Source organism: Bombus affinis, chromosome 14 (assembly GCF_024516045.1).
Source record: "Bombus affinis isolate iyBomAffi1 chromosome 14, iyBomAffi1.2, whole genome shotgun sequence".
In the NCBI taxonomy this organism is placed as follows: domain Eukaryota; kingdom Metazoa; phylum Arthropoda; class Insecta; order Hymenoptera; family Apidae; genus Bombus; species Bombus affinis.
The window spans coordinates 3,772,327-3,786,066 of NC_066357.1; the positions used below are offsets into that span (position 1 = coordinate 3,772,327).

The following is a 13,740-nucleotide window of genomic DNA, read 5'->3' on the forward strand; positions in this document are numbered from 1 at the left end:
CTTTTGCCTATTGCGATCCTGGAAAACTCGTCTTAAGGATTGGTCATCGGTCGTTTCGTTGCACGGATGGGTGGTTTTGGTTCGACGTTTCTTTACGGAGAAACCGCTGAAATATCGTCCACGAGAAATTCGATTTTTCCTCTTTATATTTGCTGCCATAATAAAAGATCGGAGAATCTTTTTATCAATGGCTTGGACTTTTCGAGAGTGCGTAGGCGAGATGGATTCTTGGAGAAGGCTGGAGATGATTGGAGGATAGTGGAAGAGTATTTATGGACGAGACAGGGTTTTCCAGGATGGATGTGTACGTGTATGCACGTTGACGAGAAAGGATATCGGATTATTAGGTTTTCGTGGAATTGGTATTTTGTAGGGGAGAAATTAGGTACTGAAGTATCGTTTTTTAGCATCGTGTTGGTATTTTATATTAAAAGTATTTGTTGCATGTAAAAAGTGAAATTCTACTAGTGGACAGACGATATTTGTGCAATGAAAATTCGATATATCGTGACAAAAGAGTCCACTAGATTATATTTGTTATATTGTAATGAGCACGATTTCGAAATCCCCCAATAATGAGTCAGATTATAGCAATCATCAAATTGTCCGAGTCTCGTGATGTCACGATTTGTAGGATAGATAACATCGCCGACGAGTGAAATTGCGCGGTTAAATAACGTAATTAAAAAGCTCCTCCGCACGAAGTATTATAAAAACATCTGTACATTTCTGTCTGACGTAAATAAGTCTCTGAAATTAATATGATAATTATTCTGCGGTGGAAAAGCAAGAACAAGAAAATACGACAATGTTATACAACCAATTTCCTGTAATTCTACCTGGACAAAGATCATCTTTCTTTCTCTGCGATCTTTTAACAGGAAATTGAACAGGAAGGTGAACAAAGCGAACAAAAATTTCTCTATTTCGTTGCAGTTAATTTTTCCTAGAGTTCGGTCTGTTTCAGTCACGAAACGGTAATCTAGACACAATAGAGCGAAGAACTAGAAGCGAGGAAATACTGCTCAGTTTCTAGGAAACATTGTCTACGATTTCAATTTATTTAATCTCTCATCACTGACACTCAGTTTTCTGGATTAAAACTTACTTGGTAATAATAGGATTGTTATTCGCTAGTATTAACTCTATTATTAATTAGACTTTTATTTACGGATTTAACCATCTCTCACTCCGTTATATTAACTTCTATTTACCGTCATAACACGTCGGTATCGAGAAAGAAATTATATTAATTGGAACGAAATTGCCGAGGGTTGAAACAATCTTTCAAAACGAGAGGAAGAGAAAACGTATCCGTTTAATTACGTAAAATGTTACAGAGTATCATGCTCGCTCCGTGCATCACTCTGTAAGTAATGGTGGAATTATGAGACAGGAAAATTCGCACTCTTTGCAACTTTTTGTTGAAAAATCCGCCGCATCACGCTTGAAACATCTGACAATTTCGTTTCGTCATTTACCGTGCCGGTAAAAATTCTATTTTACCTCTTTTTATTTATTTTCTAGCAGGTCCCTTCGCGAAGCTTAGCCAGAGCCACGGTCACGAAAACGCAATCCAGACACACAATGACTTCACTATGGCCGCTGTCTGTCGGTTAGCTGCTTACGTGTTTCATCGCTAGCCTCGGATGTAGTCTCGGAAGGCTATTATGATAATAGTACTTTCATTACGAAAGGTCTTCATTATCTTACCGCGATTCGATCTACCCGGATCAATATCATTTCCCTCTTACATTTCATTAAACGCGTGTACCCGCGCACTCGCGATTCCACTTTATCTCCCCTCCCCCCTCCTACCTCTGTAATTTTACCGTAATTTCCATGAAATACGTCATGGATCTTTGATTCTTCTTTTTGTCCAAAGTATACATACGGATGTATGTAATTGTGATATCAAAAACACTTTTAATGCCACATTCAACGTTCTATAGTTTGTCCATTATTATGCTCTCGAGTGTATAGTTTATATTACACGCTCGATTTTACCTGGTACTACATGAGCCTCCAGGAAATCGTTGGTCGTTATATTGTTATCGTACTAAGCGCTATTTTTGTAATATTAATGTTATAGAGTAAGTCTTAGCGAGATTATTTAATAAATAAATACAAATGCTGAGATGATACGATAGAATATTGATAAAATATTTTAATGGATAGAACAGATACGTAGGAGTGTATATTAATATGTATATTAATGTAGAATTAATTGATGTAGATTATATCTTAAATTATCGAATAAATAAACTAGTACCGATTTATATATTTCACATTTAATTTCGAATAATCATGTCTAATGTACAGAAATTGATGTTTGCGTGAAAATATGCTTCGACAGAGTCGAGACAGTTGCTGCTCAGTTGCAGCTGCGTTCTTCTTATTTCATCACGCACTGACGAATATCTTAATGACTCACATTCCGTCGACAAAAAGGGGAAGAATAAGAAACTATGATTCCAGGGAATCGTTATAAGGAAAAGTTGAAACATGCTGTTAAAATTAGTCTCTAAGTGTAATCCGTCTTTAAATTACTTCTAGCGTGTCGTAAGACGCGTTGGATGCGAGAAAGTTTCGGTGTTTCCGTGAATCCGTTAATCATTAAATCCTTTTTTCTTAAGATCTTCTACATATTAGTTGATTAGGGTATTCAAAATGGCGAGCTCGTCCAGGTACCAGAATTATGGAGGAGGAATTCGTGGTATACCTGAGTGGGTCAATACATGAGACGGCTGTCTGGCGAGTAAAGAGTTCATTCTACTTGAACACGATGGACAATACGCTAGAGTTTCTTCTCGTTCTTTTTATCATTTCGAATTTTCCAACGATATTGTCAAATAATTGTTAAATAATACCGTCAGTATTTTCAGAAATAGATTCTGCATATTTTAAGATTTTGTAGAATGTAAAAATTTGTAATAATCTCAAATCTTCCCGATTTTCAGGAATAGAATATCCGTTTAATTTTATCTGTGAAAGTGGGATCCTCTATTCAGTGACTGTAGATTCGTATATTTTTGAATTTTGTTAAAATATTCGTGCATTTTCTATTCTTACAACACTATTACGCGTTACTATTTTCGGGTATTATTAGATAATTTATCCGATTTTGTATAGTTATTAAAGGTCGTGTAGTTCTCGTTGGTTGTTTGTTCGCTTGCTTACAACGCTAAACATAACGATTTTGAGTATGTATCTAAATATATTGCATAGAGATGATCAAAATTAGAATGGAGCGTGGAAAATAAATTGGCACATATAATCACTCCCCTATTGCGAGAAAGCTGAATATATAATTTTCTAAAAATATCGTCGTGTTTTCAATAACTGTGAAGGAAACTCAAAACCCATAGTATTAATCTTTATTATTTCGAATGTTGAAATTAAAGGAATCAATTAGAAATCGACTAAAATAACGATAAAACCCGATAAATGAGAACCAGCGAACTTCGTAAAGGGAGGCACGAAGTTGAGAGCTTTCTGCTTGGATGAATAGAGAAATCAAAGAAGAACAAAACCAGAACTGGAACGAAATACCAAAGACTGGAGCAAAAACAGGGAATTATTTATAAGGAAACACATGCTTGTATCATATTATAGCATAGAGGCAAACATAGTACAAACGCTTTAGCAGATAAGCCTTAGAGTAACGAAACAAAATGAACTGAAATGACATGATATATTATAATCTGTATAATAAATTAAGATATATCTAGCTATATTTCTATAGATGGCAAATTAAGATCTAACTTTAAGGAATAAACTGAGGTAGAAACAAAATATAACAGACGCGTACATACTCGAAAAAGATCGTAACAAGCATAAGCCTGGATTAAATTACGATTAAAGCAATGAAAATCGTAATAAACTTTTCCTACCATTCTTAAGATCGTTAAATGTAGAATAGAGTTTCATTCGTATTTATCTTTCGATCCCTTACACAATATCGAATTTTTAATCGCGCTCTGTTGATCAGAACAAATTATCAATTTATAGTAGGTTTTCCAGTTTATCATAAACAACTTGATACATTAAACTGTTAAGCTCGGAAGGAAATACAGTCTATCAATGACCCAGATAATCCAGCAACGTGGCGTTCGAATTCCCAGCTCGCCGACTAACCCAATCGATTCGTCTTCTTCCAATCCGATACTGAATCCTTCTAATGAAAGATTCAAGGAATAAAATGAAATCGTAATCTTCGGGAAGGAAGTAGAGTCCTGGCAGCGAAAGAAACGTTGGGATATTACGACTTGCAGCAGTGTAGCCAATTTTCAATGCATCGTTTTTATAATATCGATACTTTCGTAATAATAGATAATTAGCATACACTGACGCTACTTGTCTATCATGCTTGATATTAAGTAAATACACACCGATCAACAGGCGTCGTGAAGTTTCTTAAGGAATTTAGTTTTCTCTCAATCAAATATTAAAATAAGAAATATCCCTTAATATTGTTCCAACAATGCCACGTTTTACATCAATACATGTGAAATTCCTTAAACAAGTTATTTGTCCGTGACATTAATTTTTACTTTAAACACTCGCTTATCACGTATCTGCACGTACATTACGTATTTAGAGAGTTAATCTCCTAATTGTCGCATAATCCTTTAATAGTAGCGGAACTAACACGTATACCACAGTATTTACCGCGATTATACGTGTCACTGTGTATGCACAAATTTCCAGCGGTGATCATTTAAAACAGATATAATTTATACATCCATTATAAACGCCTACATCATTCATAAAACAAGTATGCATATAATGCTGTAACGTGTACAAATCTCCGGAATTACTCTCTATTCAAACTGGGTAACATTCAACGACTGATCGACCGATCATTAACAATCATTCATTGTGCACGGTTATTTTCAGAGGCCTACCGTGTGGCGTGCAACCCCCGGAACCTGTACCGGACCCGGATGGCGACAAATTGGCGACGATAGCGGCTCGATTCAGCTACTTTCAAGAGAGGAAGAACTCGCTGACTACCGCGAAAGTCGATCTTCGTAGGAACATCAATCCGCCGGCCAGGTACAAGAATGCACGGCCAACGGTCAGGCTCAGGCCACGCCAGGTGCTCTGTAGCAAGTGTAGATCGATCTGCAACGAGAACAGCGAGAACGTGGACGTCAGCAGAAAACGGAAGCACGACGGGATTCAGCAGGAACAGCAGCAGCCGCAGCAACAGCAGGTAATATTTCCTATTTTCTTCTTCTCTTTTTCTCGTGTGCATGTGTGAGAGACTGATAAGAGGAGATTCTCTGTACTGTGATTCTGCTTTAGTAACGTGCTCCTGATGTTTATTAATCCATTAATTGGCGAGATTGAATCAACTTGTTGCTTGGATTATCAGGATTTTTCGATTTTATTTATTAAAGGTGTTCTTTCGAAATTTACATCAATTTACATTTGTATTTATTTTTTATCAGCTTTTAATTTCAATGGGAACAACCGAATAGTCGGATGCTCGTTTTTATATTTCTCTTAACGACACTTTGCATATCTGGTGAAAATATCGCGCAACCGTATTTTTGGATATCTTTAAATCTGTGGAAATTTATGCAAAAGCTTTAAATATTAAAGCTTCGAGCCCTTGCAAATATCTCGTTTTTCATTGTAATCCCTCTACATTTTTCGAATAATAATAGGAAGGTAATAACGGTGAAAGAAAGCTAAACTAATTAATCACGTTTAATCTTCCGTCATTTCGAAATGAACGATCTCAGCCAACTTAACCAACGCGACAAAAAAATACGCGAATCGCGGATTCACGACTTCGTTAACGTTCATCGAGATTTTTTCTTTTTTAAAGAAAATTATTGTTGTGATGCTACGATGGTAAAAACCGTCAAATTTGATATAGGTTGTGAGAAGTTTCGGGCATCGAGCGAAAGAAACGAGTAAATTGTGTTGCAGGAAACTTCGTCGAATGAGCACGCCAGAAGGAAGAAAGTCATACGATTTTGAACTAGAGGAAAAGTAACTTAACGCGTTGTCTTCCAAGAGGTGCACTTACATTGTGCGATAGTAGTTTGATTCGGGCATGGCAACTTGCCTCTCGAGTTCTTCTTCGCTTGAGCACAAAGTGTTCTAATGGTACATTTGCTAGGTACTGGCGTTCTCTCGTACAGTACACGTGTTTAGCCTTAAGATAGTTTATTTCGCTGGCTCCGTGTCAGAAGGTAGAAGTTTCATCGAAGTACATTATATCGTGATTTATATTTGGAATTTCACCAGTTGTCTTGAAACTTTTTAAAGGAAGAAAACCTACCACTAAATGTTTCATTATGACAAATCTCTGATATGTCTTAGCAGTATTTGGAAAGTTGCCTGGAAAGCATATAGAATCATATGGAAATTATTTTAATATGACTAATAGCTTATTTTGAAAAATAACTATATCACTTTAGCGATTAGCATTTTAGTTTCTTAAAATATATTTTCAGTGCTGGCTATATGTTATATGAAAAAATTCCATTGAAATATCTTCCCAGCGCAAATCCATTGGAAATCGGACGGCGAGGAACTGCAAATGGAGTAGTTGTCAGATGAGTTTTACGCATCGGTAAAAACGCATGATTTTTCATCAGGTCACGGGCCATGGATCCACTCGAAGAAGCGATCGACGCTGTGGTCAGCAGCCGCAAAAAGCCTCGAGAATACTGTTCTCCGAGTGTCAGTCCGAGAACATCACGGTGTCATCTCATCAAACAGCAAAGTCCTCGTCGTCTACGGCACTCAGCCCTGATTCGTCGAAGCTTGGACCGTCTCTCATCCCAAAAATTTCGAGACTTCAACCAAACGAAATCAACAATGCCATGCAAGCGAATGGTTAATATTTTTCATTTAAAGAAAGTTTCTCCACCTTCTTCTATTTTAAACTTATTTTAAATGGAAGAAATAATTGTTATACAATTCTATACATATAAATTTCGTTTTCTTCTTTTGTATAAAGATTTCATTGCGTTATTGAGTTTTTGCTTTTTGAAGTGCTTAGACGAAGTGCTTCGTATAACACGTGATCTTAATCTTTTAGAAGCTTGTCCTCGGAAAAGGTGCTTAAAGCAACTATCTCAGGCTTCGATAGTCGAATTACATAAGGTCCATTTGCAGATAATAAGATCGTCCGTGGAATACACGCGTAACACCCATAATTTGCACTTAATTACGACTAGCTGAATGTACAAGGAGGATCATTAAAATAAGAAAGATTCGTGTGATGCAAAAATCGAAGCCGTATAAAACTTACTATATTTGATAATTGAACGATCAAACTCCTCATTAAGCAAGAAATACGATAATATTTCTAACAAACTAAATAATCTAATTATTTTTATTATATTACTCTTCAATTGTAATTATCTATGTTTGATATACATGTGACATATTCATGACTATTGACGTAAAAATGTCCTTTTATAAGATGTAACTAGCTACCTTTGACACAAGATTATATCCTTCTATATTTACAAAATGCTCCAATCGTATGCTTATCTGGAATAGTTATAAAAATATATGACGAGTGAAAAGTTTTGAGAAAATGCAAAATTATCTCTGAAAAAAGTACGAAGAGTTGCAACAGATCAAGAAAAATGCTAGATAGAAAGTATTGCATACTTTACAAAACTCCATAGATGATATGATATTTAGATATTCGTATACAGACATACGTATATATGATTTCCTTTTTATAAAGATAAATGTTACGAAACTACTTTTGCTTTAACCAACTAAGGATGTTAGAATAACACTAATACGGAACCTCTTCGAGCCTCGTCATTTATCTGTTTCTCTTTTTCTCCTGCAGAAAAGGTGAAGATTGGCCCATCGTATTGGAACAATCGAGCCGAGGAGGGCGACTCATCGGCGAACGCGATGGAGCCAACAGAGGAACGCATGGAATCAACGGATTGTGATAGCAACCCATCAATGGCGTATTGTGCCACACCTAGAAGACTTAGCAGCTCCTCCGTGGAAAGTGCAAAAATACCGGAAGAAGAAGAGAAAAAAACGTTCGCGGCCGCGGACTCGACAATGAGGCCAAGAACGGGTCGTGTGCCGCGAAAGAAGCGATCCGTCGGATCTATGGAGGATCTATGGGACGAGACAGTGTTCGAAGATCCGACAAGGACAGCTAGAACCACACCAGTGATTAAGATCTCTTTCGGTGCTCAGGGTGAAGGAACTGTCTTGAAAATACCCTCCAAGATTCAGGATCCGGAGTACGAGCAGGAAACTGATGAAGCCGAGGAGGTGCAGACAGAAACGGAGAGAGATCCGTTGGAATTGCCCAGGAATTTTGACAACGATTATGATTATCGTGAGGATGGAGAGGAAGATGGACAGGAGCAAGTAGATCCTCAGAAACAGGGTGTAAAGGACGCCAGTGCTAAGGCTGCGAAACGTGCACTAAAGAAGGCTAAGAAAGAGGCCAGGAGGAAAATGCTCGGTGGAGTTTCGCCTGCGAGATCTCCTTGCAATGGATCTCCGCGGTAAAATAACCGTTTTAAGATACCAGTTATCGGTGCATCTATATAGTGGTTACAAAAAAAGTATTTGCACATATTCTTATTTTTTAATGAGGCGTTCTCTTATGGGGTTCTACATTTCATTTTCATAGTATCACTACGAGAGTACCACTAAACGATACGAATATACTATTTGGACCTAATTAATTAGCGTGTAAACGGTATGATAAATACAATAGCGATCAAATACTTTTCGTAACTACCGTATTTTGGATTTATGATACAGATATATGTATATGATACTAATTATGATTTACTTTTCTTACAGTTACAATCCCACGTACGACACATTATCGTATCACCGTCGCAAGCATAAAGTGAAGCATAAAAAGAAACACAAGGAAGACCGTAAACACAAGAGCCAACAGTCGCAGCATCAGCAGTCTTGTTTGGAATCCGGAAGTACCGAGAATCAGCAGAATTGGAACGTCCTTCCGGGCAGCGAATCGTACACAGCCATAAAGGAGCAGTGCCTGAAGCAAAAACTATCCATATCTCTGAAGAGATTGAATACAAACGCTTACGCTAGATGTGATTATCCTGTGAGTAATTCTTCGTTGGGTTGCAAAAGTCCTGGTGCAAGCAGTGATGAACTAAGTGAACAGGAACCTGAAGTCGATGCCGGCGAAACTGCTCCGGACTTTCCACCGCAGTCTCATCCTTTGATGATGCGCCTTGCCGCGACGCCTGTCGAACATTGCCTCACTGCTAACGGTAGAAGAATGGACGTTGGTGACGTGGTGTGGGGAAAGATTCATGGATTTCCTTGGTGGCCTGGAAAAGTATGCATTATTAGATATTCATTTATTTTGCTGGATATTCTTTTTAATATGTGTTCTCTAGTATGATCATGTGTATTCAACTTAAATAAATATCGTATTCTAAAATATGTGTTTGTTCTTCCAGGTTCTCAGCATCACAGTTTCTTGTAAAGAGGATGGTACGTCGTCCGGACCGCAGGCTCACGTCGCCTGGTACGGTTCTTCGACAAGTTCTCTAATGTCGTGCGACCAGTTGAGTCCATTTTTAGAAACATTCAAGGTAGATATCTTATTCATCCATATACGCATATATATAATTAAAAAAAAAATAAATTTATTTCATTTAGAAAGATGGCAATTTAGATTTATTGTTGATTCTAACTTCTAGTTGCTGCAGAGTAGTAAAGTAACAGTATAATAATTGTGAATATCGATCGATGTCTGTTTTAGACGCGGTACAACAAGAAGAAACGAGGTCCGTATAAGGAGGCAATACGACAGGCACAGAATGAAGCCCGAAGTCAAATCACGCCTAACTCGACGAGTAGCGTTTTAAATGTGTGTAGCTCACCGCGCGAGGTCAACGTTCTCTCCTAAGGGAAGGTGCACGGCGCTCGACACCATTCCTTTAACTGCCGGGTATTCGTCGTCGGAGATTCATTCTAACGGCGGATCGAAATCGTCATGTAATATATAAAGCAAATTTTTGTACATAATTGACCTTAGCATTAATGGAATAGCTCTTGATCGATGTTTTAATTCAGTTGAGTCGCGCCTGCTGTCGTCGTCCGCGTTAAATATGGTTAAACTAACGGCGACACCAACGCTGAATGAAGTTTACTGCCACCACTGGCTCGTTTTTTTTATCCTCAGCTTTTTTCGAGCGAACATTTAGCGAGTAAAAAGTATTTAGGTAGGATATAATCTCTAGAGATGACACGTCAGCTCTCGAGGAATAATTTCGTATTACAATACAGAAATATGTCTATGACTTCTCTTTGATAGTTAGACACAGACAACACACATTTATACGTTAAAATCACACGGGTGTCGACTGTACATCAAATGTTTCATTGACTACTAAATCATTATTTAGCGATGCCCGTTTACTTGAATTCTTTATATATATGCATATACATACATATTACATATACATACATATATATACACATACACGTATATATCTGTATTAATAATTTTATTGTGATCATTGTGTCAAGGACAAGTGTGTAGTATATACCCAGTGCGGGCAGTGAATCTTCGATACGACCCGTAGACGTTCCTGAAATCGTTTACGACTCTATTCGTCGCTTCTTTATAATTAACATATTTGAGAATATGGACAATACATTTTCGACAAATAGCAAATTCATTCATGACATTTTAATTACTGTTTGGCGTGAAGAATCGCTGAATGTTTAAAAAGCTTTAACCGAGAATGATATAACGTTTAATCTCATAAAACGGTGTATATTTTACGTGCTAAGAGAGTAACGGACAACCGAAATTTTTTGTAGCGCTGCATTCCTCGCATTCTTTATTATCTAAAATCAACTTTCCTTGAAAGCTTCGTTTACGCTTCATACCAACACTGCCAAGGATTGACATTCGTTTCAGTCTTCTTTCGTCGACGATAATCCTTGACGAGTCGACAGTTGTGAATTCCAAATGTCCAATGCTTCACAAACGGTCGATTATCCAAATCTCCACTTATATCAATATTTACAGTATCCAATTTTATCTTGGTGATAAAAAAATGATAAAAGCGTGTCTCAGTCTGCTACAAACATTCTCTTTTTTCTCTCGAATTTCTTCCATCTTTCTTGTCTCTCAAGTTCGACGTTTCATTATTACAATATTCGGTTATTTTACATTCATCGAGCCATATTTTCCAGAAACGTTTCACCGTGTATTCGTAAATTTTCGTGATTTATTTCTGAACAAATCCATATTCTATATTTTCTCTTTACCAGTCATCGTATTTGGGGCCGGCGTGACCCTTTGCGGAGCCTGAATATACATTCAAATCCTACATTTAAATTTTACAACGAAGAGTTATTTATTTACAAATGTTGTTACATATCATATATTTTTTATAAGCAGTTTTTTTTTAAACAAATCCAAGTAATATTTGTTCGCATCTATAATTCGCTTTCAAGGGGCAAAAGTTCAATGAAAGTACAAAATCTGTAATCACGTACGACTTTTGCAAAAAACTATTAATGTAGTTTAATTTCTCTAAGAGGTACATTTCTCTGAAAGCGCCTGGATTTGTTTATCTAAAGCAATTTCCAGAATATGAGGACTTTATGGAGTTACACTAAACTTTGATGATTTTTGTTACTCTTTTAAATTGAATCATCCCCACTAAAAAAATGTTCTCCATTTGTTAATGTTGAATATCATCATTTTGTAAAAAGTTAATCAAAATTGGTATTTTTTAATTGGGTAATTTTGGGGCCCGGTTCCGGTGAACGCGCTGAACCTGCCTTGCGCTGGTCCTGATCATATTCCTATGTCTGATGAACGAACAGAAGTGCAAATGAGAATGAAGGGAAAATTCGATCGACTTCGTTCTAAAATATTTCCCTGGGCAATACGCGTGATTTGAGTAGCAGGGAATAAAATGAGGGAGACGAGAGGATCGTCACCCGACGAACACATCAATGTCACGATATCGAATCTTTATTTCGATATCAATAGTCACGTGCGATGTTTGCTCTCTTCTTTAACACGTTCACTGCCATGCGTGTTTTCAAAGAAATCTCCGTCAGGCCACGCGTGCAGCAGTACCAAGCGTTCTCTGCCAGGTACTCCTATCGATATTTTAGTAATGCGAATCATGTAGTGGCCGCAAGAATGATCTTTCGTTTCGTTTGTTCGCAACATTAAGACCACCAGCTGTTGTTGAATATAACGAAGGAAAGTGTGGTACAAATTATTCGCTACAATTAGGAAAGGAATCAAATGATTGGCATTCTACTCCTTCTGGGAATTTCTGTTGTAAACGCTTTGACGATTTACAAAATTACAACAAGGAAGGATATAAATATTAGAATATTTAGACAATTATTAGTTGCAAAATTGTTAGAGTTGTCTGAAAATACAAAAGATCCTTGTCTTCGATGGAATCAGCATAAGATTCCGGAAGAAGCATTAGACGCGCATGCAAACTATGTTATGCGAATAAAAGACGTCGAATGGACCGAACAGAGGCACAAAAGAATTTGAAGAAAACAACAACTTATTCTCCAAATTGTTCCGAACAACCTCGATTATGTATAGATAGAATGCTTCAAAGTTTTACATTCTAAATAATTTTTTAATAAACCATTTTCTTTAATTTTTCTTTAACCATTTAAATTTAACCATTTTTCTTTAATTTATTACTTTTATAACAATTCAACAGTTTTATTATTATGGAATATCTTTTCAAATACCTACGACGATCCTTCGCAAGTAGTCGAGTAAGCGACACCCGAATATGGGTTACGTGGCCTGACCCGAAACTTTGCTGACACCCGAATACGGATGTCGTGGCAGTCAACGTGTTAAGAGAGATCTTCATCAAATCTTCAGACCGTCGTTGGACAGACGTTCTCATCTGCATCTCTTCTTTTTCTTTTTTCTTATTTTCGCTCGAACTTTCCTATGTTTTTGGTCGTCGTTCGATCTTCGAATAAAAACGATCTTCAAGCTCGATCTCTTCGAGAACTGCCTAATGAATCCACGATCTGTTCTTTTTCGTCGAATCTAAATACCATCCTTTCACCTATAGCAAATCCCATAACTATTCAAAGACATTGTTTCAGGAGAAACGAACTTTCTCCGTATCCTCGCGTTCGTCTTCTGACTTTTTCTCACAAGTCCTCGATTCTCGTCGCCGATATGAAGACATTTGTATAAATATCGCGTTTTATCTCGTTTTATAGGAACGATTCACGAAATAAATTCGATGAAATATTCAGTGAAAGTATGGACCGTACTTTCCGGCGCTTTGTAAAAGCAACATCGTGCGCTTGGAAAAATTTGTACGAAGAAGAAGGTACTGTAAAAGGAAGATAGTAATTAAAAAAGAGAAGGTGCACGATTCGTTTCAGTGGATAACGTTGAACGTAGAGCTAGATCTTTGTTGGTCGATCAGCTTCTGATACGATCGTAGTTCGCGAGTGGACGATCGATGGTTGTTTGATTTTTTGATTATCACTGACCAATTCTTCCGCAGAAAGCGAAATATAATCAGAGATTCGAGTTGAATTGGCCTGGCGATAATCGATATAACGATAACAGATAAAATATATAATATAAATTTTTATATTGCCATTTTTTAAATGGAATAAGGGCGCTAGTTGAAAGCCTTTTTTTTTAAATTATTGTTTAAAATTTTTATATTTTCGTACGTAGCGTGTCAAATATTTTTTATG

The 13,740-nt window shown here is 37.0% G+C and overlaps 1 protein-coding gene across 2 annotated transcripts in view; it reads left to right on the forward strand.

Moving 5' to 3' along the window:
• LOC126924437 (PWWP domain-containing protein 2B-like) overlaps window positions 1-12,139 on the forward strand; it is a 35,314-nt gene extending 23,175 nt beyond the window's left edge. Inside the window, exons 2-8 of one of the 2 annotated variants that reach the window (XM_050738886.1) lie at window positions 4,900-5,218; window positions 6,618-6,858; window positions 7,835-8,519; window positions 8,824-9,097; window positions 9,161-9,337; window positions 9,462-9,596; window positions 9,767-12,139. In XM_050738886.1, coding sequence (XP_050594843.1) covers window positions 4,900-5,218; window positions 6,618-6,858; window positions 7,835-8,519; window positions 8,824-9,097; window positions 9,161-9,337; window positions 9,462-9,596; window positions 9,767-9,913 — 1,978 coding nt within the window. In that variant the 3' untranslated portion in view covers window positions 9,914-12,139. Of the gene's footprint in view, window positions 1-4,899; window positions 5,219-6,617; window positions 6,859-7,834; window positions 8,520-8,823; window positions 9,338-9,461; window positions 9,597-9,766 lie in introns of both variants that reach the window. The other variant, XM_050738885.1, reaches the window with a different exon arrangement.
• Window positions 12,140-13,740: the final 1,601 nt, after the last annotated feature.